At 41.6% G+C, this 27,998-nt stretch overlaps 1 protein-coding gene and 1 long non-coding RNA gene across 2 annotated transcripts in view; both read right to left on the bottom strand.

The window, feature by feature from the left end:
• Nucleotides 1–1,015: 1,015 nt before the first annotated feature.
• On the bottom strand, nucleotides 1,016–1,671 carry LOC306970050. The gene is made up of 3 exons (XR_013793374.1): nucleotides 1,583–1,671; nucleotides 1,213–1,320; nucleotides 1,016–1,138 (listed from the first exon to the last, which is right to left on the bottom strand). It is a non-coding gene; the product is annotated as an uncharacterized lncRNA (long non-coding RNA).
• A 637-nt stretch (nucleotides 1,672–2,308) lies between these two features.
• The window catches only part of rad50 (RAD50 homolog, double strand break repair protein), a 29,985-nt gene continuing 4,295 nt past the window's right edge, over nucleotides 2,309–27,998 (bottom strand). The window contains exons 8-28 of the mRNA XM_079565940.1: nucleotides 24,925–25,090; nucleotides 22,614–22,672; nucleotides 22,394–22,528; nucleotides 22,030–22,236; nucleotides 21,701–21,883; nucleotides 20,634–20,791; nucleotides 20,272–20,447; nucleotides 19,904–20,141; nucleotides 19,337–19,526; nucleotides 18,751–18,877; nucleotides 14,443–14,636; nucleotides 11,199–11,309; nucleotides 10,992–11,084; nucleotides 10,804–10,917; nucleotides 10,599–10,726; nucleotides 10,423–10,524; nucleotides 9,674–9,796; nucleotides 4,714–4,799; nucleotides 4,493–4,635; nucleotides 4,113–4,246; nucleotides 2,309–2,872 (exon numbers count right to left, since the gene is read on the bottom strand). Coding sequence (XP_079422066.1) covers nucleotides 2,686–2,872; nucleotides 4,113–4,246; nucleotides 4,493–4,635; nucleotides 4,714–4,799; nucleotides 9,674–9,796; nucleotides 10,423–10,524; nucleotides 10,599–10,726; nucleotides 10,804–10,917; nucleotides 10,992–11,084; nucleotides 11,199–11,309; nucleotides 14,443–14,636; nucleotides 18,751–18,877; nucleotides 19,337–19,526; nucleotides 19,904–20,141; nucleotides 20,272–20,447; nucleotides 20,634–20,791; nucleotides 21,701–21,883; nucleotides 22,030–22,236; nucleotides 22,394–22,528; nucleotides 22,614–22,672; nucleotides 24,925–25,090 — 3,054 coding nt within the window. The 3' untranslated portion in view covers nucleotides 2,309–2,685. The remainder of the gene's footprint in view (nucleotides 2,873–4,112; nucleotides 4,247–4,492; nucleotides 4,636–4,713; nucleotides 4,800–9,673; nucleotides 9,797–10,422; nucleotides 10,525–10,598; nucleotides 10,727–10,803; nucleotides 10,918–10,991; nucleotides 11,085–11,198; nucleotides 11,310–14,442; nucleotides 14,637–18,750; nucleotides 18,878–19,336; nucleotides 19,527–19,903; nucleotides 20,142–20,271; nucleotides 20,448–20,633; nucleotides 20,792–21,700; nucleotides 21,884–22,029; nucleotides 22,237–22,393; nucleotides 22,529–22,613; nucleotides 22,673–24,924; nucleotides 25,091–27,998) is intronic.

Here is a 27,998-nt window from a genome sequence, read left to right as displayed (position 1 = left end):
AGATGAATCATGATACTTTCCGTATCAGGGTTGGCAAGTCATTCATTGTGATCCAGTCAAATAAATAGCTATTTAAATTAACGCAATTTTCCGATATCAATTTGGCATTTTTCATCTTTGTTGGCTACAAAAAGTAGACGCAAGGGAAGTTTAAGCACAGTATTGGGAATACCATAACTGTTCTATAAAAAGACCCGGTGAAAAGTCGAGTGATTCTCTTTATTTAGTCATGAGGCGCTCACGGTTCAGTTGCGCGCCTACACGTCGCTCCATGACGCACCCGCCGCTGCCGCTGCAGAGCGCGCGCGGCCGGCCCGGAGCTCTCACATCGCATCAAGTCACCGCTGACAGCTACATTGTCCGGGGCTAGCGGGAAAAGAGTGGTGAAACATGTTACCGTCAGGGAGATGGTCCACCGTCCCGCGTGCACCAAGGATGCACCCCGAGCCGTTTCTGGACCGTCCCGTTTAACAGAGGGATAGAGACTATGGGCTTTTGGATGAGACTGTGAATGATTTACGCACGCATTAACATTTAAAAGAGCATTTAAACTTCTAAACGCTTCCATATGGATTTATAATGGGCATAAATAAATTGTATAGACTTATAGGCAAATGTGTGGTCAATCGTGATGAACGAAAAATGACACTTCATAGGCCCAAGAGGTGCGGGGATTGTTCTGTTTCAAATATGCCAAATATGTGCATTCGGAATTCCCCTTACTCTTCCAACTGGAGGTGTTCGTTACTAAACAGCTTTTAATGAAGGTTTGGTGACACCTGGTGGTCAAAGCTGAATGTAGCCTTAGAAGAATAATCTGAATGAACCGAAATAAAGTATTCTGCAACCATATAATGCAAACACATTTATTCAAAACAATGTATTCTTAACAAAATAAATAGGCCACATATGGTGCTGTTAAATAAACTGATAAATATAGTGCAAAAAGTAATATATATGTAAAATATAATAAAATAAAATAAATAATTCTGACTGATCATAAATCATTCTAACAGCTTGGCGAAGTGGCATTCAAGTTGCGGCATTGGATACACACTTTAATGTCGTTCAAAAACTGAGGCAACGGCAGCTCCTGAGTCGTATGTGTGGTGTTCATTAGAGCCTGGGTACAGTTGACCTAAAAGCAAACACAGAGTTAAAAACCTCAGCTTTTATAACTGGCCAGGACATGCAAATATTATCTTTACTCACGTGTTTATCCTGTAAGTAGTTCCTCAGGCTTCTCACAATTGTGGTGATCTTCTTGTGTTCTGGGCTGTGTTTGTGAAGGTTGTTACGTGCGGCGCAGAAGAACTTTTTCTAAAGAGCAAAAGAAATCCATGAGTACAGAATTGACGACCAAATGACATCTGCAGCCCCCTCCATGTGCAGACTAAAGGTCTTCTGATGGACAGTCTGGGTATGGCGTCCAAAAAGCATCTCACCAACAGAGTAATATTGGTCCCTGAGCTGATTTAGATGTTAAAAGTCCTGCATATTCTATATAATCTTTCCACAGTAACCCAAGTTTGGTTCTAAAGTCTATAGACATGGCAATAAATACAAAAAAAAGTCAATTTACCCCACATCGACCGGGTCCTTCAGCAAATTCACGAGCACTGTTCACATACTCCTCTGTCTACAAGAGTGACAAATAAAAAAAAAGAATTAAAAAAGAAAAGTTTCATCATATTGCAAAAAACAGCTATCAGAATAACTTTACAAATGTTCTTACGTGAGGGCGTGACTGATTGTAGGCTTTCATGAATTCTTCAATTTGGTCGTAGATTTCTTTGAGACTCTGGTGGGGGTGAGGCGCAGCGATGACGAGGGTGACCCCAAGTGCCACAGCTGCACACGCCAGGAAACACAGTGATATCCTCATCTTGAGAGATTTGATTCGATGCCTTCAAATGTCAGACTTGTTCTGAGCTGTAGGCAAACACGACTTATAAAGCAGAAACACCCCACGCTCTTTTTTTTTCTCCTCTCTCTTTTTTTCTTCGAACAGATTTGATCAACACGGGTGATAACATGTGGTTGCAAAAAACCAAGACTGAGATATCAAGTTGCAAAGAAGTCAAATAAATGTATGGGTCTAGCCAATAGAGCTGACAGGATGGGGAAAGCAATATTTATTTCACTTTTTTGAAGCAAAATACAGATATCAAAATTTAACACAAAGAGCATTCAAATTTTTTCCTCTTCATTCTTTGACATTTTGAGAGAAACAAGCGCACTATAGTAGTGTCTATAGGCTGTATTAATTTTTCTTCACAAGGCACTGAGAATTTACTCAAAGAAAAAAAAAAAGTATTAGCAAAAGTTCTTGTAAGATGGGAGTCGAAAAACACAAATGCTAAATATATTTCCATTCCAGGGTACTAGTGTGTTAGTTACTGATCAGCACTTTCTAGTTATTGCAAATACGGGGATTTGTATACACTGAAGTCCGGCTTTTATGGAATATATGGAGACTAATTCTCAAAAGGCACAAATTTATCCTATCGGATCAAGTGGTTCTAAAAATCTCTCACACCCATTGCCGCCAAATAAAATAACATCTCTCTGAGTACTAAACCAGGTCTGAAACAGGATTATAACAAGTCCAAACTTGGCAACAATGTCTAACAAGGACAGACATCAATGGCAAACGTATCTTTTCTTGAGTCTGACAAAAGCTTCTCAGTGCAGATAGGAGGCAAGTGAGGAGATGCTGCACTTGGTGATCTCAGAGTTTTGGTCCTGGTTTTTGCGGATCCTGTAAAAATGTTCGATGTAACTGGAGCGCCCGAGCAGCTCCACAAAGTCCTCGTCGTGAGTGATGATCAGCAGCTGGAAGTTACGCTGACGGGAACGGCTTTTGATGATTCTGAGGAAAGACAGAAAATCAACGTCAAAATGACTTACTCACTTATTGGTCACTGTAGAAAGTAAAAAGTAATGAGTGTATATTACGGACAGGCACGTTTTCTCCAGTTCGGCTTTACCCAAATCTAAAAGCACCAGCGTAGCGCCTCATTTGACAGATCGTGATTGGAACTTTTTTGTCACGTCGTCGCTGTGATTTTGTCACATTTTTGAAGCGTTTTTGTCGTGTTTTCGTCACTTTTGTAGCATTTGGATCCAACTTCCAATCAACAAGTGCTTCCTCTGGACATTCCTCTGGATTCTATTGACATTAGCCATACAACTCAAAGTAATGTATCCCTTTTCAATTCAATCCCTCTCCATGGGATTACAGGATTAGGTTTAAGGATTACACAGCCTAAATAACTGACTCCCTTTTACTGGACTTCACAGCTAAAGGACTCAATGCATTGTCGTGATCGCAAGTTTAAGACCCGTCTTAGTGTGTCATTTGTTACCTGCCAAAGGAAAGGTTACAATGCCAACTACTGGTGTTTCCCACACATAGACTAACCGCCACAGAATCAACACCGGCCGCCACATATTGCATTTCATAAAAAAATTAAGCGCCAACCCCACATGACCCCGGTGGTCATGTTTTTGTTGCCTTTTTATAGCCTTTTTTTATCGCTGTGCTGTTGGGGTCACTTATTTGTCCATTTTTTTGTTGCTTTTTCATCCTCGTTTTGATGCTTTTTTTTTTTTTTTGAAAGATTTTCTATTTGGGTAATGCCGAACTAGAGAAAATGTGCTCGGTTCAGGTGGGGGTTAAGAGGTTAAGGTAAAGAAAGATTTGCAGCAGAATACCTTTCCGGCATTATCCTGTTGTTCACAAGTATTGATAAAACTTCTTATTGTTTGCAAGTGTAAAGCTAAGAAATACTGCCACATAATTGTCTCATCCCACCAGTTGGATGGATTCATACAGATTAGCGTGAGCTGCACGAGATGGATTTTCGTAATTTGGTGAACTCACAAAATCGACCAAAATGAGCCCAAACTGTGTGAATGTAGGAAGATAACACGTCTCTTCTCTGTCTGAGTGAAACTATTTTGTCGCACTTTTCAATCGCTAAAGGAGTGATTGTGGGAGAGGCACCTTTTCTGAAAGAAGTTGGTTAAACAACAAAGTAATATGAGCCGCTATCCTCCATGCGAAATAACCCAATCTATATATCAAAAAGGTTTAAAGTAGTACAGACTCGACGAGTGCGTGGGCCAGGGACTCGATGTTTTCTCGGTCCAGGTTTGTAGTGGGTTCATCCAGGGCCAGGATTCCACAGTTCAGGCAGAAGGTCTCAGCCAGAGCAAGGCGGATGATCAAGGATGCCAGCACCTACAGTGAACAGACCTCAAAGTGAGGCTTTTATTGCTTTTTTCTGCGTCTCATGCCTCAAGAATGCAAGTGTTCTGTCAACGTAACCAATTTCTCATAAAAAAATGGGAAATTTGTTGGAAACAGCACAATTTAAAAAAAAATATCGTCAACCGGTCCATCTTGCAAAGTGTAGTCATTTCGTAACAGATTTTCACCTGTAATCAAATTCTCTTTTTTTTTTTTGCAAGATTGACGGATACGTACTTTCTGTCCCGCACTGCAGCGCCCCCTCATGTCCAAAGCCGTGTCTCCTTTCACCATCACCACCCTGTAATTGTAAACCCTGCGCTTGACTCCGGCTGAGGAGTTCTCATCCACATCCGATCGGATCTCCACGTACTCAATATCTGCACAAACAACAGGAAAATATCTATTTATATTTGTTACTTAGTGAAGAAAACATCAAGCATTTACCAAAACTGCACCTTGGCCCCTGTACGTGCTGCGCCAAAGATCTCGAATGATCTTATTTATCTCGTCCATCTTCATGCTGTGAAACTTCATAATTGTCCTGAAAAATGACAAAAAAAGATAAAGTCATTACTCTTCAAATTCAGTTTTAAGAGTACACTTGATGCCAGCCTGATGGGATCAAATGTATTGTTTATTACTGACATTTAAAGCCCTTACTTTTGACACAATTCATTCAATGACTTAAATGAATATACTTCTTAACCTTTGGCTGCACTGCACAGCCATTTAGACCTTTTTCCCAATTCTACAGTGGGCCGAGTTAATACTTTGTGGAACTGTCTTTTGCTGCAATTACAGCTCAAGTCTGTTGGGGTATGTCTCTACCAGTCCTGCACATCTTGAGACTGGATTTTTTTTTACCCAAAAAGAGCTGGAGCTCAGTTAGATTTGATGGAGAGCGCTTGTGATCATTCCACAGATTCTTGATTGGATTTAGGTCTGGACTTTGACTGATTGTTTTCAACCATTCCATTGTGGCCCTGGCTTTAAACGTTTAGGGTGGTTGTCTTGCTGGAAGGTTTCAAGTCTTTTGCAGACTCCAACATGTTTCCAAGATTACCCTGTATTTATGGCCCCATCCATCTTCCCATTAACTCGAACCATCTTGCGCAATGTTACTTTTATGCCAAACATAGTGTTTTGCATTTCGGCCAAAAAGTTCCATTTTGGTCTCATCGGACCAAATGAACTTCCACATGTCTGCTGTATCCTCCATGTGGCTTCTGGCAAACAGCAAACGGGACTTCTTATGGTTTTCTTTTAATAATGCCACTCTGCCAGAGGCCAGATTTGTGCAGTGTACGACTAATAGTTATCTGTGCTGTAGCTCTCTGCAGTTCATCCAGGGTCATCATAGGCTTCTTGATAACAGCTCTGGTCTGTGCTCTCCTTGTTCGGCCAGTTCCATTCCTAGATGGTGTATTTAACTGTACTTTGAGAGATGTTCAAAGCTTTGGAAATCTTTTTATAACCTAACCCAGCTTTATATTTCTCAATAACTTGATCCTGGACCTGTCTGGTGTGTTCTTGGACTTCATGATGCTTCTGCTCCCCAATAGTCTCTTAACAGACCTCTGAGACCATCACAGAGCAGCTGTATTTGAACTGACATTAGATTACACACAGGTAGACTCTATTTAGTCATTAGGGCAACATGTGATCATTCAGAAATCATCAGGCAACTTCTGGAGGCAATTGGTTGCCTAAAGGAAAGAGGTATGTATACTTATGCAAGCCCCACTTTTCAGATATACTCATTTCACTTCACGATTGTGTGTCACTTAGTGTGCGTCTTCCATGTAAAATTTCAAGTAAATATATTTATGTTTGTGGTCCATAGCGTGTCAAAATGTCAAAAAGTTAAAGGGTTACGGATACTTGTTCAATCCACTGTACGTAATGTCCCACTTTTTCAATAAAGTTAGATCTACCAGAGTTTCCGAGTTTTCTGAATTGTGAAAAGAATTGTGCCAAAATTAAGGCCATAAATGTCACTGAAAAGGATTACAGTCGTTTAATTCAAGTCAGCATTACACCTACATTTCTTGATCGTTTATGCCATAAATTAATCAACAATACAAAAAGTAGGTCCAAAGCACATTCAACTTGCATTTTCAGGATTTGACTCCATTCCTGCTTAATCCAACGCTTCCACATTTTTAGAAATGATAATTGCATAGGTTTGTTACATTTAAGACATTAAAAAAAGAAAAGAATTTTGCATGAAAAAGATTAGAATATTTTGTGGCCTATTCCTATCTGCAAAAGGAAACGTTTTCAGCATTGATCTTCATGTAATCTAAGTTTTAATTTATCGTCTGTCCCTCCATGTCCCACCGCATCACAAGACTTGTCCCACTTTCATTCCTGTTTGAGGTGGTCACCCTACCTACAGCATGTTGTTCTCGGCCTCATGCCTTTCTCCAGACAACAATGTGATTCAAAAAACCACTGCTTTATTACATTTGCTTTGATTCAGCAAAGCAAATAGTGCAGTAACTAATTTGACATTCATTTGTCGACAAAAGCAGTGGAACAATTAATTAGATGAAATGAGTGACTGTGCATTGATCGAATAGATATCGAATGTGGATGCGCTTTCTTTGCCAATACCAAGAAATGGTCCAGTTATCAGAATGGGAACTCGACAGAAACTAGCCTGATAACAAAAAACCAAAAGCTTCTTCAGAACCTTATCTATGAGGTTTTCCACATCCCTGCAGCATCATGCAAATGACACAAAGCGGGTATTGCTGCAATATCCACATTCTACAACCATATTCGAAGGTGATTTGATTTTGAGTGTCATTTAAAGCGAAAACACTGATTGACTTTATCGCATGTAAGGCGAACTGAAGGAGATGCCGCAGTCTCTTACTACCATCAAAAACAATCATCACGCACACAAATGTTCAGCCCTGCATGAACTGCAAGTGTCTTAATGTAGGGTGCAGGGGTTGAACCATCGCACTTCCAGTTGACATTGGCACTGATATTTAGCGGTTGATATGTAATTCAAGATTGGTCTGTGTTTTTAAAGAATGGTATTTGTTTAAATGTTTTTTCTTTAGTTATTACTGGCATGCGTTTGTCATTCAAGTTCATTAAAAAGAAATTAAAAAAACAAACACTTTTTGCAGCCTTATCAGATCAAACTCTGAAACTCGAAAAAACGGTGAGGCAGTTTGTTGGCACAGCACAAAGCAGGAGGATGATGGTATCTAATGTCACCACAGCTTGAGCTTGTACTTAGCTCAGTGGCCATGACAGACTTTTAAAACGTTTGAGGGATTGATATTAATACAAATCATCATGAACATGTTTTGGAGCAGTGGGTCGCAATCTAGGGGGCACCTTAAAATGTGGAAGAACATGCAAACTCCACACAGAAAAGCCTCGTCCGGATATTGAACCCTCTTGCTGTGAAGTGTTGAGCGCTAACTGCTGCAGCACCATGTTTAGGCATAAATTCAACCTGGTGAGACCCATCACCAGCCAATCATAGCCCAGGATCCTGTGTTGAAGCCTTCTCCTACACAGCCTCATCCACTTCCCTTCCCATACTGCGACCCCTCTCTCCACCTCTGCATCATCTCCAGCTTCCCCAGTCCCTCAACCTCCGAGTCCGAGCGCCAAACAAGTCATATTGATTTATGACAAGAGTTCCTACTTGTTTTCTTTTTCCAGGTTGGAAAATATTAACATGTTCAATAAGCAACAGAAAATCAAATGGTAAAAATAATTCATTTGTGTTGATTTGTCACTTGGTGTGGTGCGTCAAATTTCATCGAACACAAGCATTTCGCTTATTGAAAAATACCTTTAAAAATGACTCAACAAATGTGTTTCCTGTGAGCGGCTCAGTTCTAACAAGACCTAACTGTAACTTTACAGTGAGCAGCACGTCTCCAGGTCGTCTCCATGGAGAAGATTAATAAAAGAAGCCAGATGTGAGATTTGAAGAGGTTAGGTCCTCATCAAAATCCTTTCTTTGATAACCCACTGCAAAAAAAATAGCATTTTCTGTGTCTAGCTGGTCATTAAGAGCATGTTTCGTTTTGCTGGCATCAGTATAATCCAAAATATTACGCAGTGTGCCCTTAAATAAAAGGAAAATCTAATAAGATTTTGCTACACAATAGGTTCACATAAGTAATTCTGACAAACCAAAACGAAACATCAAAAACCCAATCTCAGAATACACCCACATCTGAGAGCAGCCCACAGTGAATCAAGGTGGAGATGCTGAGCAGGAAGGATGGCAAGGGCAAAACGTCATCACTCACCTCACTACGAAAGGACAATTTCACTTTTGAAAGGATGAAAAGTTACATTGAACATTCATTTCCATCGAACACGACATTAGAAATTAAATGGTCAAGTAGTTTTCATTTATTAAGTATATAACACAGAACATTACGTGGAATATCAATAATTCAGGATCATAGTATTTGGTTTATTTTTTTCTCAAATGTGATCTTCAATATTATATCTTTAATTAAAGACCCTAGGGACCTTTTGTAAAGCCTCTGCTTGTCTGTGGCTGAAAGGAACGAGTGGAAGTTCAGTCAGCCGCGACCAAGCTACGTGCACTTGAAAAATCTGGATACTGTTATTTCCGAAACAATGACATCAATCCATTATGGCCTATTTGATCTATTTAAATTTCTCAGTTTATGTTTAAAGGTGCATTGTGCAACTTTTTAAGCAGTAAAAAAAAAAGTTGATATTTGTATATATTTGACCTTGTAGTGACCTAGTGGCTAGAATGGCGCCTTTACTTTCCATCACAGTGGTCTCTAGGACGCTCCAGGATCAATTGTTTGGAAGGTTTTCTCTGCTGACGGAGACTCTCACCAGAAAACCTACAAAGCAATTGGTCCTGGAGCGTTGAAGAGACACTCATACAGCCGTGAGGCACTACAAAGTCACATATGCACAAATATCAACTTTTTTTCTCCCATAAAAAGTTGCATAATGCAGCTTTAAGGTGACTTGCACTTCCAAAGCTACTTTTATGCAGCCTTAGATAAAATGTGCTTATTTGTAATGCTTTGGGCCCTGGTGGGGGGGGCGTTGTATGGAACATATTTTTCATTGCTTAAAGGGTGCACACCTGAAAAGTTGAGAAGCACTGCTCTATGGTAAGGGGGGAAACACTTAGCCCACTATTGTGAAGTGAATATAATGTGCGTAATGCAGCGATGTCATGACACAAGGAAACACAAAGAGGAAGTGCTTGCAGCGTCATGCCTTTGTGGTTTAGCCCCAAAAGCTTTGATCTTTTTTCAGTTTGTGTCACTCAAGACAGGTTTGTGATTTTCCCAGAGAAGTCATCCGTCTGTATCAGCGCTTGACTAATACGGCGGTGATCATTTCATTTGATAAATATTGCTTTTGTTGTGTACTCACTGATCAAGGGCCTTGTAGTAAAGATCCAGGTCTTTGATGACGAGTTCGGTGGTCCGCATGATGATCATCTTGTTTTTGTACCGTTCATCCGCCTTGTCGTACTGGTCCTCGCGCAGCTCTTTTCTGCCAGAACATGTTAAAACTTATTATAACTCTCATTTTGCGTCTATTGTAATATATTTCACCAGAATGACGATACGGCTAATGTCAACTCAGTACATCGCTTTGCATGTTTTAAAGTAATATCGACAGCAGGATCAAAGTTCTTTATCATCAGATCATCTTAAGGTAGAAATTGCACAAAATTACTAAGTTTGAGTAGGTTTGGTCTCATCTTAGATAAAACGTCAAGTGAAAAAGCAATATTTTAAATGCAAACGAGAATTTGTCTGATTTCAAGTGGGATATATGATTGTTCAAGGAGCATTAGCATTTTATCTTCTCTTAGATTAGTTCAAACAGACTCAAATTCAACATAAAATGCCTTCAATTGAAGTGATTTTAAGTCATATTTTTTAATTTTGTTTTATTTATCCAGGATAAAACTCATAAATCTAATATGAGATGGTCCTTTTTTAGTGTATGTAGCATTCCCATCCCAAGATGTTTTTCTACTTCTAACATTTCTTCTCCGACTTCCATAATACATTAAAAATAGTCGATAAAAGCCAAGCTATAGAAACAGACAGGACAGACAATGTTGAAATGATTCCCTAAATCGTACTTTGCAGACTAAAGCACATTTTAACCTGTAATGAAGTATCTCTTCCTCAAAGCCTTTCTGACGCCCCAGAGCAATGCTGCGGGTTTTCTTCAGGTCCTCTAGTCTCCGCTCCAGATCACGGCGCTCTCTGGGACAAAAGCAAACCAACGAGGTGAAACAGTTCTACGTCGTAGCTTAAAGGTGGCAATGGCGCGTCCTCACTGTCTGAGCTGCAGGACCTGCATGTTGCCCATGTCTTTGAGGAGAGCCTCACGTTTGGCCTCCACCTCCTTCAGCTCTTCCACTCGCTTCCTCAGAGTCAGGTTGTCCTGCAGCCAGCGCTCCTGCACCTGGTGGAATACATTCATGTGAGTGGAGAATGAATATGCAGGACTGCAAAAACAAGCCGGTAAACAGTAGTAGTTACCTTTTGCGTATCTATGTCCTGTCGAATGTTGCCGATGTCTTTATTGATTTTCTCTTTCTGTTTATCGGCTTCATGAAGCTGTTGGCTGGTTTCTTGGAGTTCTGCTTCCTTTTGCTGCAAGGAATTATTTATCCGTTTCAATATAAATCAGTATGGAATCCAAAATCTTCACCAACATGCGTACAAACCTCTTTGTATTCCTCCTTTCCCTCTTCGCTATATTTGCTGATCTCTCGCTCCAATGCGCTGACCACCTTCACTCGATCCTTAATGGCATTTAACTGAGACAAGAAATGCATCCTTTTATTACTCTGGAGCAGACGTTCTATCACGAGTGAAAAACTGGAAGAACGTAAATAAAGCATCAGAGAAGCTCATGATAATTTTTCTTTCACCTTTTCTTGACCTTCTTCTTGTTTCTGCCTCTTGCGCTCCAAAATGTCCAGCTTTTCCTGCTGGAGTTTGTCCAGAGTTGCAGACAGAGGCGAGAGCTGCTCCTTGGCATCCTGGGTACAAATTGAATGGTTGGTTGGCAGTCACAGATTATATACTATTTTATACAGTTTTACACAACACAATATTTTTTTGTTCATGGCTTATAGGGGTGGGTACCACTACATTTTTTCCGATCCCTGTACTTTTAACGATACTTGGTTTTCGATACCAATACCTGAACAATACTTTTTTCGAATGAATTTGTCATATATTGTAGAATGAATAAGTTAATGTATTCCTTTTCCTTCCATTTCATTTGCATGTGCTTCATTTTTTTTTATCCCTTTACATTTCTATGACCAACAGCATCAAAACTTCAATATGAAGATTTTATATTTCTTTTCAGTACGTGCTTTCGATACTATGAATTTTTACGATACCAGTATCACCTAAACCTTTTTGCTTCCGATACCATACTGGTATTGTTAAACGGTATCCAGGCTTATACAACTGTCACTGTGACATGTTATGGGAGTTAGGGAGGGAATCTGCTCCGAAAATGTTAATGTTAGTTCATGTCAAGATGACGGGAGGTCCAGGTCTGACACAATACATACTTATACACAAAGGACTGAATAGACTGCGTGGTAAAAAAGTACTGACTTATGTCACTACGGCATGTTGGAGTACAATCTCTGCCCGGCCTGCTAGACGACGGGCCCAGGGAGATGCTCCGTGGTTCGGATCAAGGCCACGGTAGGAAGAGAAAAGCCAGGAAGAGAGGTCGGTTGGGCGGCGTGGGGCAGAGCTCCCTTTGGTTCTTTCCAATACCCACGCTCATAAAAACTCCTACCTGCCTCATTAGTCTGCCTCATTGGGGCTGATGTATCAGACAATCTAATACAAATTGCGGCCTTCACACACACAAGACTGAACAGAAACGCAAATTCCGGGATAAGGGAGGTGGTGATTGCGTATATGTACATGTACATTAGAGACTGTTGGTACCATAACATCGCAGTGAGGGAGAAAATATGCAAACTGGACTTGGAATGGCTGTGCATCACGCTGCGGCCACACACATCTTCATGTGCCTTGTTTACATTCCACCAAGCGCACATGCTGGCAGAGCAGCCAATCAAATTGCAGAATGAGCGCACCGTCTCCTTCACAAGAAGCCGGACGCTCCTAGGCTGGTACTCGGTTGCAGTTTAGCAACAATGTTACCTGGCTAGGACTTGGAATAAAATTAAACATTACATCTCATTCTGTGTTGACTCTATTATCCCTCAAGTCACTGTCAAGCGGTATTTGAACAACAAACCATACTTTGACAGTGGAGTGAAGGAATGCCTGAGGAGAAAGAGCTGCTTTTAATGCTAGAGACAAGTCAGGTGTTCGAACAGCTCAGAAAAATCTAAATCACCAACTACAGGCTGCCAGGAGTCGGTACAGAAAGAATGCCTCAATTAGGCACATTACAAATATGGACACAAAAAGAAAACCATTGTCTGCCCAGATTGAAATGGCCACGGCCAATGATTTGATTGATGATTTGTTTTTACATGCGGCATAACACAGACAATGGTAATGCATGCATAGTTTTAGACAATGTACTTTGTGACATGAATTCAGGCAGCAATTAAATTGATGTACAATCAGTCACAAAAACCTTTCAAACCATTAAGAACAAAGCTACTGGCCCAGATAACATGTCTACTGTTTTGTTGAAAACCTTTGCAGAGCTCACTCCTGCTTGGCACAAATTATTTCAGCTGTCAATCGGTGGTTTCGCAAGAGTTAATTTCAGCCCATCATTATGACGGACAGAGCCCAATTTTTATCCATCATTCTCTATTTTCACGTGTGAAATATAGGCTATTTATTAAATAATTGTATAACCAAAAACGTGCTTTAAAACATGCTTTATTAGCTGTTTGTTTACAAACAAATTGAATTTGTGAACGTATGAAGTAGCATAAAAAAAATCAGGAAAACAATCTGTATTAACGTGTGGAACGAGCACACAGGAGTTTGCCTACCTTATTAAACCTTCTTTCGCAGCTTTGTGGACTTTAACTGAGCACTCGCCTGTTTATAATTGAATGTGTGCAGGGCTGGCGACACCGAGGCGATTGTCATTAGATTTTGTGTTTTTGACTTGGTCAGACAGCTTCGAAGTGCAGTTTTTATTTTATTTCGGAGACTGAAGCCGCGCTTGGCAGCAAGTGCTACTTCAGCCAGAGTTTTATAGTCTGAGAAGATCTCCTCGTATGTGTTGATGAGAAGCTTACAGGAGTCCTTAAATGCCTGGTTACCTGAACCTGCAAGCACATGTTTCACGGAACGAAAGTCCCGTATCATCCTTTCCTTTTCAACGAGTGAGACCGCTGCGTTGGGTCTAAACTATAAAAGTCAGCAAGGCGAACCACAGCATCCAAGCCGTACTCCTGGAGCGCGCCGTCTTTGGAAAACGAGAGGCGTTGAGGACAGTGTCGAGGTCAGAAACGTGGCACACATCCTCAGAAGGGAATCTCTTTTTAATTGACTTATTGATCTCACCAATATGCTGCGCTCGTAAGGCGGAGGAACCGTGTTCATCCACGTGCGTGAGTTGATGACCACAGAAGGTGCCCTCTCGAAAGCCCTAAACAAATTTCTTCTCCACATCCCCAGGCCCTTTTTCAAAGTCATCCAGATTGCATGCTCACAATGGGCTGGATGGAGGATATGTTTTGAAACGTCAGATTCATGCGGCTTACAGTGGCCAAGACATCAGCGAGCAGGTGAGTTAAAGCAGGGAATGCATGCTTCAGGAGCTGATGTGTAAACCTTTTGCTATCGGGCAACCCCTCGCAGCTTCTTCCAACTCCATGACCACACAAGCCCAGTTGGCACAAATGCCTTTCACTACTCTCTCCAGGGACAGCCAATGTGTAGCGTAGGGTTATTTTAAACTCAACGCTTAACCTTCATCCATTTCCAGTTGAAGTTAGTGAAGTATATGTGTGCGGATAGGAGAGATTTGGTAGTAAGTGTACGCGTTGTTCAGAATTGTCACATAGGCACTGACTTCACGCAAGGCTTTGGATACATGGATTTGTGTATTGTATTTGTGTCTTAATGTGCAGCAAGACCCTGTCCAAACCAAACTTCTCCCAAAGCAGACAAAGTAAAGTATCTCACTACTAATATAAATAGTACCGTGATGTCCCTGTTGAGAGCCTTGATTTCCGCGGTGAACTCCACACACTGCTCCTCCAGCTGCTGCTGCCGCTGCATGTCGCTGCTGAGCTGCAGCTTCTCCGCCTTTGTCTCATTCACTGAACTCTTCAGGCGCTGGATCTCCTCCTGCTGGTCCTGGATCAGTTTACGCTTCAGCTCCATTTTACTTGAGGCTGGACACAACAGAGGCGAATCTGGTTAAACACTAAAACAGAAAGCTACCAATATCCAATATTCAAACTGGATTTACCATAAAAGATGAAAAATCTGAAATAAAGGCTCAAAGGTTTTATGCTGTATCTCATGGTAAATAAGTCTGAAATCAGAAGGGACTATACAGAGCTTAAAAATGCTAAAATTATGTATTTTCTTGCATGTTCCAGCAATGTCCAAATGTGTAGAATGAGCTCAGACCTATTCACCACAACTGCCTCTAAAATCCTGCACTGTCACTCAAAAAGTTGTTACTTCGGGCCAACTTGCATCGAATATCAGTTGTTGACTTGGTATGTTCCAAATGATTTACCTACTTTTGGGTGTGGGTGGGGCTACACACTGGTGTGCATTTGGAAAATATATGGCGGCTGTGGTGCAGGTTCTGTAAAAGCGCAACGCACAAGGACGCTAACTGTCGGCGGAGGAAGCGGGACCAGGTGAAGCAAGCGGTGGATGAGGAGGACCACACGTTTGCATTCAAGGTGCAGTTGGATTCCGTCCCGGACTCCGTCAGTGCGGTCAAGGCGAAGGGCCTCATGGTCGACTCGGGGGCGACGAAGCAGATCATCACGGACATCAGGAGATTCGGGGAGTCTGACCCAAGCTTTAAGCCTCAGAGCCATGTTCTGGAGTTGGCTGATGGAGAGCGGGCCAGTGGGATTGCGCTGAAGAAAGGCACCGCCAAAGTGCGCATAATGGACCGTAAAGGCCGCGATGTGGAAATGATGCTGAAGGAGGCGCTCTACGTCCCATAATTTTCCCAGGACATCTTTTCGGTCAAAGTGGCAACAGCGCAAGGTGCGTCATCTTCAAGGAAGGACAGAATTGCTTCGTCCACAAAAATGGTACTGCTTTTGATATTAACACACAAGACAGACTATTTTAGCTAAGTACTCTGCTAAACGAGGCTGATAAATGTAATGTGTGTTATGATGTCCAGACATGGCATGAAATATTGGGTCACTGTAATTACGATGACGTGTTCCAGCTAGAAAGTGTCACAGAAGGCATGAATATTAAAGGGAAAAGTGACAAGGCAAATCTGAAATGTGAAGTGTGTATCAAAGGCAAATTCGCACAGAGCAGAAATACAGATCCAGATGAAAAAGCTAAAGTACTGGAACTTGTTCATACAGACCTGGCTGGACCTATAGAGCCAGCAGGTAAAGACGGTTTCAGATAATATGCTCTTGCATTTACAGATGACTATTCAGGAGCTATGTTCACTTATTATCTGAAAGCTAAGACTGATACAGTTGAAGCTACAGAGAGATTAATTGCTGATGTTGCCTCTTATGGAAAGATCAAATGCATATCAATGGACCAGAGTTTACAGCTTCTGTATTTAAGTCACTGCTAACTCAAAATGCCATCAGACATGAAACCTCAGCTCCTTACTCGCCCCATTAGAATGGGACCGCAGAAAGAGCATGGAGAACCTTGTTTGAAATGGCAAGATGTATGTTGATTGAGAGCAAACTACCATAAGATTTGTGGACATATGCAGTACAAACTGCAGCAATAATCACAAATAGATGCTATAACAGACGTCTTGGACAAACCCCAAATTACGTGTTGACTGGGAAGAAACCGGACCTGTCCAGAATGAGAGCTTTTGGCTCAGAATGTTATGCATACAAACAGGACTAGAAAAAGTTAGACACACGGTGTGAAAAAGGAATATTTGTTGGTTATGACAAAAACAGTCCAGCATTGTTGGTCTTTTATCCACACACAGGGAAAGTGTCGAAAAACCGACTGGTGAAGTTTGTCACAAAGAAAACAAATGAAAGTGACACTCAGACAGATGAAGACATGTACGAACATTTTGGAAAAGGAAAGAAAGCTGAAAGTCAGCCACGAAAACCTGATGTGACAAATGAAAACCCTCAGGAGGTGAAAATTGAGTTGTGTGAATCTAATACCAAGTTAAAGGGTGAAGGTGAGAGCAGTAATAGTGCTCGGTATCCAACGAAGGAGAGGAGACACCCTCAGTTCTATACTGACTGCGATTATGAAGTCAAATTTGACAAAGATCAAGCATTGACAAATATTGACTATTGCTATCGTGTGACATGTGACATCCCCCAGACACTGCAGGAAGCCTTGAGCTCTTCAAAATCAGAGCAGTGGGCTAAGGCTATGAATGAAGAAATGGACTCTCTGATTGAGAATGATACCTTCACATTAACACCCTTACCTGGAGGTAAACATGCATTGGGGGGCAGATGGGTTTATGCCAGAAAATCCTGTTGAGACAATTTACAGGGCTCCATATGTGGCAAAAGGTTATTGTCAAGTGGCTGGTATTGATTACAACGAAACCTTTTCTCCTACGGCTGATATGACTTCTGTACGTGTCTTAATGCAGCTAGCAGTTCGGTATGATTTAGAACTACATCAGATGGATGTTAAAAATGCATACCCGCATGCCACAATAGACTGTGAGCTGTACATGGAGCAGCCCAAAGGTTTTGAGGTCAGACAAAAGCAGGAGAAAAATTGGTGTGTAAGCTCAATAAATCGCTGTATGGTCTGAAGCAGTCAGGACGAAACTGGAATAAGATGCTTGATTGAAAACAAGTTTGTCCAAAACACAGCAGACAATTGTGTTTACAGTAAACAATCCGACAATGAAAGGGTCTTATTGATCATTTGGGTTGATGACCTTATCATTGCAGCAAGTGATTGTCAAATACTCAAAAGTGTAAAGGAAATGTTGGGTGCAAAATTCAAAATTAAAGATCTTGGGAAACTGAGACATTCCTTGGCATTGATTTCACCCAAAAACAAGGGGAAATAAAAATGAATCGAAAGAGATACATCACCAAAATTTTGGAAAGATTTGACATGACTGACTGTAAACCAAGATTAACACCATGTGAAATGAAAATGAAATTTGACAGTGAGGGTGAACCTGCTGATTCAAAGAAATATGGTGAAATTGTTGGCAGTTTAATCTATGTAATGACATCTACTCGACCAGATCTGAGTTTTGTTGTTGGAAAATTGTCACAATATCTTTCTGAACCAAAACAACAACATTGGGTTGCAGCTAAACATGTGTTGAGATATTTAAAAGGTACTGTGGACCAGGAAAACAAAATGTAAATCTTAAACTTTTGGCCTTTTGTGATGCAGACTGGGCAGCAGACCAGAATGACAGGCGCAGTGTGACTGGCTACTGCTTTAGTTTGTCTGAGAGGGGGGCCATAGTTTCCTGGAAGTCTAAGAAACAGCCCTAGCTTTGTCCACGTGTGAAGCTGAATACATGGCTTTGTCAGCGACAGCATAGGAATGTTTGTAACTTGCACATTTGTTGGCTGGAATGGATAATGGGTTGGAATATACACCTGTAGCGATTTTTGAAGACAATCAAGGTGCTATTGCCCTTTCTAAGAACCCGGTATTTGTCGCCAACGGTGCAAGCACATTGATATATGGCATCATTTTGTTCGATCCGTACTCAGTGATGGCAAAATAACTGTTAATTACTGTCCTACAAATGCAATGGTGGCAGACATTTTTACGAAACCTGTTTCGAAAGTAAGAATGGATTACTTTGAAACATTTCTCTTCGGTATTTGAATTTGGACTATGTGTAAAAAAAAAAAAAAAAGGAATGTTTTTGTATTGTATATAATGTTGTACCCTTGTCAATTCAGGAACAAGTGGGGGTGATGACTTGGTGTGTTCCAAATGATTGACCTACTTTTGGGTGTGGGCGGGGCTACACACCGGTGTGGATTCGGAAAATAAATGGCGGTTGCTCATTCATAAAAACCTGTTCGGAGGCACGGCAAACGTAAGAGAAACTGTGTCTTGTATTTCCTCTGTCTTTACCCGGCATCTCAAGCTCTTCACACGAGTATGGCCGCACCAACATCAATAATCAATATCACAAAATGGCACAAACTAGTTGCAAACGCTGCTGGATTTAAACAGAGATCACAATCCTTTAGTCATAGAAACTAGTGATGGAACTTGTGCCTCTTTAATGGGAGCCAAATGCATCAACTTTGTTCTAATCAATAACCCTGAATCAGAGACACAGTAACATGTTGGTCTTACTGGTGTCCAGCCTGTGTTGCGTCTCCTGTTTCTCCTGACTGACTTGCTGAATGGTTCTGGTCAGGTCGACTCCTTGGAGTTTAGTCGCTTGTTGAGCGATTTTCCTCTCAACATCTTTGAGGTCCATCTGAATCAAGGAATAAAATCAATGATGAAGAAGAAAATCCATACATGCAAATCTAAACACTTTAGGAACTATCATTACTTTGCTTTGTGACAACATGGAAGAAAGAGAGTACTTAGCCAATATTTCAATACAGACATTACGTCTGTGTTGGAAATTGCAAACTACAAACTGAAATCGTAATATGTATGATCGCAATTGGCAAATGACAAAGACATTTTTACAGTGACATAATGTTCACTGCAAACAACTAAACATTTTATTTTGATGGGATCTTATTATAAGTACCAAAGCCTGTTGTTTTAGACTTCAAACATATATGAATGTGATCATTGTTCTCTTTTCTCAAATTATGATTCAAATGTCAAATGATTGATTGTGAAATACGAGTCACAAATCTATTGCAATATATACAACTGCAATAATTACAATTATATTCTTTCTTAACTGGTGAAGCCCTACCAGATATCGGTCCATGAGGGAGATGTCTTGCAGACAGGCCTTGGCGGTGTCCTCTTCGGACATGAGCGTCCCGAGGAGAGTCTCCTGGGTCTCCACTTCTCCCTTCAGCCGTTCTATGTCTCTGTTCACCGCCTGCAGCCTGTTCCTCAGCTCAGGCAGCTCCTTCTCCTGCAGACGCACTATGGTTTCCCTGGGGAAAACACAAAGGATTCAATTATTTACTTTCATAAGGATGCTTTTAATACTAAACATAAGAGTCTAGTCCAGTAGATGGAGCTAAACATTTAGTCATTTAGCTCCATCTACTGGACAAAACAGGTCTGACATAATACAATTTATCTGAAAATATAACATGTTAGAAAAGGAGGGAATGAGTTTAGACTGTGGCTTACAATGAGGCCAATTGGGAACAGAGGCTTTGAATGTCTTTACCCTCAAAGCTTAGCCCTTCTTTTTTAAATGTTTTCTCTGTACATATATTACATATCTGCACAACACATCCATACTTCAAAATTCACATTATATTCACTGTAAGTTGAATCCTCCTCTTTTGGATGCGTTTCGTACCTGACTGGTCGGAGGGACATCATCTCCTCCTTCTTCCTCTCCTTCCTCTTCAGGTCCTGCTCGGTGTTCTTCAGTTTATCTGGGACCAGTCGGAGCTTGGACTGCATGTCGCTGATCACTTCCTGGAGGTCGGACTCGGAGGGGAAGGTGCGCTGGCACACGGGGCAGCAGGGCTCTCGCTCCTCCGTCAGCTGACTGATGAATTGAGAGTACACGGCCGTGGCTCCGGCTAACATGGCTACAGAATGAGAATAGAATATGTGTTAGGAAGGATAATGTCAAAACCTTAGCTAGTTTTTTGAAAGACATCTTCAAAACGATCAATAAAAAGGCTGGCATAAAGGCAGGGGTTGTGCGTTTTCTCGAACCTCTCTGTTTTGAGATCTTCTCCAGATCGTCCTGCACTTTGCTCAGGTCCGACTCCAGATCCTGACTCCCGCAGACGTTGAAAAACTTCTCCTCGTCGCCGGACAACTGCTGCTCCTTTTTCCGCAGCTCCGAGGCGATGTGGCTCTTATTCTGCTCGCTCGACGCCAGGTCCTTACTGCGAATGACAACCGCAAATACTGGTCAAAGTGATGTTGCAGTGATGTGGAGAAAGGTCTGTTGGAATTCTTGTCATACAATTCTTCATACAATTGCTTTACTCATCTTTACTGACAAACACAACCAATTGCGAGGGAAAAAATTGGAATCACTAAAAAGTTCGAGCGTGTTTTGCGTGACTAACTTGAGTTTAGCCAGCCTGTCTCTGGTGCCGTTGATCTCCTTTGACTTGCTGTAGATCCAGTCCTCCAGCTCCCTCTTGTTGGGAAAGTGCCCGAGCAGTGACACCAAGTCATCACTGTGGCGAGACTTGATTTTTCGGACCTGCTCCTCTTTCTCGGTCTAAAGAAAACAAAGCAGCAACAAAGTACTATTTAAACCCTTAACCCCCACCTGAACTGAGCAAATTTTATCCATTTTGGCTTTTACCCAAATATAAAAGCTTCTTGAAAGAAATGAGCGACATAATAGTGAAAAAAATGAGATGAAAAAAAGCAACCAAAGAATAACAGTTAAGTGACAAAAAAGCGGTGAATAAGCGACAAAAAAGTGACAAAAAAAGTGACAAGGTAGGGTTGGGTGATTCTGGAAAAAAAAATAATCACGCTTATTTTCCCCATATTGTTTGATCTCGATTTTCGATTCGCTGTTTTAGTTTAAAAGAAAAAAAAATAATGAATGTGGTCTTTCCTGGACGAGCATTTAAACAGATGCTACAGCCAAACTGAAAACTGCAGCTAACTCATCAGCAAAAACAAATTCCACACTTCTAGCGTCACAACATCCCCATGTCACCCCTTCACCTGGACAAGCAACACACAAACATCTGCAAAGGAGACGCAGAAGCAGACAACGAGCGCATGTTTGTGTGCGGAGTGAAGCGCTAACAACTTATGATGTACATAAAGAAATTAGTAAACCACGCATTTATTAGTAAAAAAGATGATAAACTTAAAATTCACTGCTAGTGTGACGAAAAAGTGACCAAAAAATGACAAAAAAGTGACAAAACAGTGACAAAAAGTGACCAAAAAGTGACAAAAAAGTGACGAGAATGTGATGAAAAGGTGACAAAAAGTGACAAAAAAACGTAACAAAAAAGTGACTACAACGCGACAAAACATATCCGTTTGAATGGGCTTCTAGATTTAGGTAAAGCTGAACTGAAGAAAATGCACTTGGCTAACTTTTTAACAATTTTAAATTGTCATCAAACATCCAACCCTACATAAAGCCTTTCACACATGTCACCTTGTCTTTTTTCAGCATCTCCATCTGAGTGCGTGCCGTGGTGTGCGTGTTCAACATCTCCATCTCCTGGTCCAACTGCCTCTGGGTCTGGTCCAGCTCGGTCTTTTCCCTCTGAAGATCCAAAACCTCGGCCTTCAGCTCGTCCACGTTGGAGTTCTGCACTGCACTCTGCAACTCACGCTCCTAGATAAAAAACATTTGTAAAAGAGACAGATAGTACAGTAAACACACTAAAAAGAGGTCAAAACATTTGTAATATGAAAGTAAAAGGCTCTCTGTATGACGGTACTGTATGATGAACGCAACCTATTCACAGTGGAGCTACTCACTGCCTTGGCCAGCTCCGTCTCCAGCTGCTGCAGCCGACTGGAGGATCCCTCAAGCCGCTGCAGGTCAGCTTTAATGTTCCTGAGCTCCTGTTGTTTCTTGGACTGAATGTCCCTCTTCAGCTCTACTGTCCTCTCCAGACCCGTCTTTTTATCCCGCATTTCATCTATGCTCTGCTGCTTCTGGTGCTCCTTCTCCTGCAGGTCCGTCTGGAAAATAACACACAAAAATCAACAACCATCATCACAGCACAAAAGAGAAGGAAAGTAATGTCGTAAACAAGTCATTATTATTTATAGTATTTCCCCACTTCCTCCTTTCTGAGTTTCATCATTTTCACTTACACATATGGTCTCAGTTTCTTACCAGAATCTGGCTAAGGGTCTGTTTCTCCTGCTCCAGCCTCTGAGAAACCTGTCGGTGAAAACTCTCCAGCTGAAGTTTAGTGAAAGGCGTTCGGTCGTAGCCCTCCAGCTCCAGGAAAGAGGATAGAGAGCGAACCTGGGCAGAAAACAAACACAAAAAGGATTATAAATATCTGCTGTATTCTGTATTCCTGACTCTGTGATCCTTGCTCCTCTCTTACCTGTGAGTCACGATTCTTTATGTTTTGAGCTTGACGGTCGGCCTCAAGCTGAAGACGACCTGGAAAAAGCAACAACACTGTTTTTACGCCGGGACTAATGTTCATAACTCAAACCACTTTTACACATTTTTGCAGATAATGAATTGATGTGGTGTACTGCAGGGCTTTCAGAGGTCCTATTTGCAATATGCTTACTCCAACAGACTACAATAACATGTGTGCACTGATTAGGGTTGGGTACCTACCATTAAACAATGCCAGTGTGGTATTGGAAAAAAAAAGATTCAGTACTACTGGTATTTAAAAAAATAATAATAATAATTTGCGTTACTTGGTTGTTTCGTGTTCTAGCTATGGTTTGGACTTGATTTAGTTGCAGATGTAGGAATTCCACATTTTCCACAAAATATTAGGTCTAATTCAACTGTGCAGCATGTCAGTTAAATATAACGGAGCGAGACCATGAAGAGCTTTGAAAACGAACAGTCACATTTTTAAATCAATCCGACAACGGACCGGGAGCCAGTGCAAGGAGGAGAAGAAGAAGTAATGTGGCTGTGTCTGGATGAACCGGTGAGAAGACGGGCTGCAGCGTTCTGCACTAACTGTAACCAGTGAGTGAGGACTGTGGGAGGCCAGAGTATAGCGCATTGCAATAGTCCAACCGGGAACTGATAAATGCGTGGGTCGCCTTCTTGAGGTCTTGGCGTGAGAGAAAGGGCTTCACCTTGGTCAAAAGGCGCAGCTGGAAAAAGCTGGCTTTGACCACAGCATTTATTTGTTGTTTAAAGTTCAGTTCTCAGTCAAAGACAACTCTCAGGTTCCATGGTGGCCTCGCGGACTGGGCCCATGACCCTGGACTGAATCTGAGGGATATCCCTGGAGCCAAAAAGAACAAACTCAGATCTTGCTTGATTCCGGTGGAGAGGGGAGGTGGAAGGACAAATTATGTTTAGCAATGATGGACCAAGCGGCAGCATGTAAAGTGAGAACAGGACCGGGCCAAGGATGGAACCCTGTGGCACCCCAGATGACAGCGGGTCAGAGGAAGAGGAATAATCATTGACACAACAAAGCTCAGGTAGGACTCAGGTAGGACCTGAACCACTGCAGGACCGTGCCCTGAACAACAACATGCTCCACCAGCCGGGAGAGGAGAACCGCGTGGTCCACGGTGTCAAAGGCCGCAGTCAGGTCCAGCATCATTAAAAGCACTAGCTGCTTTGCATCCAAAAGCAGAATGTCATTGTGCACTTTAAGATGAGCGGACACCATACTGTGACGCGATCTGAAGCCCGATTGAAATTTCTCCAGGATATAATTATTGTCCAAAAAAGTCTGAAATTGAATAAAAATGAGTTTCTATAAAACCTTGGACAAAAATGGCAGGTGAGAGACAGGTTGAAAATTGGACAGAGCAGTTTTAACAGTGGCCTAACCACAGCACGCTTGAAGGCTGCAGGGATGGATCCAGTGCTGAGGCTGCTATTGAACAGAGCGAGAAGGTAGGGGCCCACGTTGTCAAAAGCCTGTTTAAGAACTTTAGATGGAATGATATCCAAAGGACAGTTTGTGTGTCCCCTGGACCACCTCAGAGAGGAGAGTCAGATTTTTAACATTAAAGAGTTAAAAGTCTAAATAAGATAAGATAAGTTAAGTCTTTATTGATCTCACAATAGAGAAATTTGTGTCCAAGGCTGTGTAAAAAAAAAAAAGCTCACGGCATGGTAACGAATCCATGGTGCTATGATAAAATACAGTTTGAGTGCAGAACTTCTTAGAATGGGTCCGGCAATTCTACAGTATATGTTACACAGAAATATCCATGGAAAACAAATCAAAACCCTCCAACGCTTCAAGATTTAGGATTACTCAATTTAGTAACATGATAGACGCAACATAAGGAGCTAATGATTAAACTGAAGCGTATTATATGGATACGATTTTTTTATTTTTCACCATACAGCTAATACAGGTGAAACTCGGAAAATTTTAATATTGTTAAAAAGTGCAATCATTTCTGTAATTCTACTTAAACTGTAAAACTAATATATCATAGACTCATTCCTTACATGCAAAGTGACATATGTCAAGCCTTTATTTGTTATAATTTTGATGATTTGATGATTATGGCTCACAGCTTGTAAAAACCCTGTAAGCCATAATCATCAAAATTATAACAAAGGCTTGACATATGTCACTTTGCATGTCATTAGTTGAATTAGTTGAATTAACATTCAACTTTTGAGCGATATTCTAATATTCCCAGTTTCACCTGTATGTGGCCTAACTGTGATCAGCGCGGGGGTACCTTGCTCCACAAGCAGATCAGCCTTGACCCTGTTGAGCCTCTGACACTCGCGGCCCGCTCTCTCCAGGTCCCTCTGGGCCTCGGTGAGCCTGCGCTCCTTCTCCTTCACTGTCCTCTGGTGGTTCTGGTACATGTCCTGCAGCTGCTCGTCTGAGCCCTGGAACACCTGCAGCACACACTGATGCTTTAGAGCTGTTTAGGGGTTTTCCAGTTTCATATTGGAAAGAGAAACATTTCAGCACAAGCCAAAACCTTTGACCTTTTTAACACGCTCAGGGGAATGAACACAAAAACTATCCCATTCATTTCAGAAATAGTTTCACATAAAACATGGTAAATCCCAATGGACACAGACGATTTAGCTTTTGTTCCTAATGGCTCATATAGTATGGTTCAAATAAGATTAGTCCGTCAGCTCTCATTATCAAGCCCACATCAATCACTCTTATCCAAAACAAATACTGCTCACTACAACGCAGTTTGGCACGTCCCAGACAGATGCACGGCAGATGATATTTTGTGGGCCCTCGGAAGCGGCTCTCATAAAACTGATCCGAGTGCAGCCGCGTGATGAACAGACTTGTCACCACAGAGTTCCCGCACTCTCATTCACCATCTGTGGACTTCTACCACTGTGCCCCCACGGGCAACGGCACATGGTGCAGAGTCTGGAGCCCCATTAGGCAGGTGTTTAGGCAAATAAACCTAACAGCAACAAAAGACAAATGGGAAAATGTGTTGATGATGAATTGAATTTGCTTTCTTTCCAGCCAACAATTTTTTATTGCTGCTTGTCTGGTTTCTTTATATTTTACCCCCAAAAAACTGACGCGTATAAGAATTATTATCTTTTTTTTACATGTAATACATGAAAAATAATAAGTACGTTTTAACCAATATTTTTTGAGTATGTTTAATGATTGAAGAAAAAAAGCTGACCTCTGGTTATTTTTAGATTGATCCTTTTGAATTATTAAGTTCAGAATAACCCAAATCATGGTTTCCGGGTTTAGTCTAGTTTAGTTTAGTTTATTTATTTATTTGAGCAGGGACAGTGTACAATATACATTAACCTCAAAGGGAGAGATGCATTGTACCAGGTTATAGCGCTTGTGCTAATTTCCACCTGTAGTCCCTGGGCAGACTGATGTCAACAAGGTCATAAAAATACTAATACAGAATATATATAGATGGCTATAGAATACATATATTGGACGGATGGAGCGTGAGATCGACAGACGGATCGATGCGGCGTCAGCAGTGATGCGGTCGCTGTATCGGTCTGTCGTGGTGAAGAGGGAGCTGAGTCGGGGGGCAAAGCTCTCGATTTACCGATCGATCTACGTTCCCACCCTCACCTATGGTCATGAGATTTGGGTCATGACCGAAAGGACAAGATCGCAAATACAAGCGGCCGAAATGAGTTTCCTTCGCAGGGTGGCTGGGCGCACCCTCCGAGATCGGGTGAGGAGCTCAGTTACCCGGGAGGAGCTCGGAGTAGAGTCGCTGCTCCTTCATGTCGAAAGGAGCCAGCTGAGGTGGCTCGGGCATCTGTTCCGGATGCCTCCTGGTCGCCTCCCTCGGGAGGTGTTCCAGGCATGTCCTAGTGGGACAAGGCCTCGTGGAAGGCCCAGGACACGGTGGTGGGACTATGTCTCCGAGCTGGCCCGGTGTCGCCTCGGGGTCCCCCCAGAACAGCTGGAGGAGGTGTGTGTGGATCGGGAAGTTTGGGCATCTCTGCTGAGACTGCTGCCCCCGCGACCTGGCCCCGTATAAAGCGGAAGAAAATGGATGGATGGATGGTATTGGACTTAATTAAGCCAGTGACCAACTCAAAGTGTTTGTAGGGCGTGACTAAACAGTTCAATATTTCTATATCAGAAAACTTTAGATCTACACTATTTTACAAAGTGTTTGATAATATGACACAATATTCAGTATGACCATTAATGGGCAAAATTAATGGGCAAAATTTTACGACCCTGTCGGCCGAAATGAATGGCATTAAAAATGAAGTCTAGCAGAACCTCGGACTTCATTTGTTTTGAAAATATTTGTCATTTGTTCATTAAATGATCTGTATCATGCTATTTTAGCCATTCCAAAGTAAAGTATAGGCATTTATATGATATATTGTACCTCTACCACTATGGAGCACTCATTTTTGTGAAAAATATAAGCATTTTCTCGAGGTATTTTTCAAACCCGGAAGACACAACGCTTCAATTCAGTTGACTCCGCCCCCTCTCTCCGCACATACAACTTTACTGTATAAAATTAAAATACCACAGCAAAAAGTGAAGTTACTTCACGATGCAGTTATAAGGAGTTGACATCTGCAACACAGCTTCATAAATGGCTAACACACAAGCTAACGCGCATTTTGACTCTGTCCTGGCCGCTCCATCACATTATAGGACTCGTGTTGGTTGTGTATCCACTTTGATTCTGGTGAAGGTTCACCAAGCATCCATCAGTGACAGTCACAGAAAAACACAATTTTGGCTGATAGTAGCCAAATCCCGGAGAGAAAAAACACCTTGTGACAAGTGGCCTCTTCTTTGGCAGATTGAATAAAGTCAGCCTACCCAAACGCGCTTTTCCATGACATTATCGTTAGGTAAGAAAACAGAACAGGCGTGTCCATAATAGTTTAGAAAGAGCTCCATCTTCACAACTTTCAGTGCAAGCATGACATCTGTTCAGACGCTCAGGGGGTACGTTTGTTTTGTACGCAGGTGACCTGGAAATGCCTCGGGCACTTCCTTTTTTTTTTTTTACTTTATTTCTTTCTTACAACAGAAATAATGAAAAAGCTGTTTTACAAATTAAAATCAGGCCATAAACATAGAATTGAGACATTACATTACAGACGTCGAGCACTTCCGTTCCGCTGTGACGACACAACTGAGCAAATCGTTCACCAGGAGAGGGCGGAGCAGCTGCTCAGAGAGCAGGATTCAGGAGGATTACTGAGAACTGCGTAAATGAAGCCACAAACCACTCTGAGGGTATTTTTGATACAGAAATAGCATAACAACATGGCTAAAAGCTCCAAAAAGTCGATTTTGCAT

Source organism: Gobius niger (genome assembly GCF_951799975.1).
Source record: "Gobius niger genome assembly, chromosome: 11".
NCBI lineage: Eukaryota > Metazoa > Chordata > Actinopteri > Gobiiformes > Gobiidae > Gobius > Gobius niger.
Note: the sequence above shows the minus strand (reverse complement) of the source record. Positions and strands in the feature narration are given on the sequence as shown.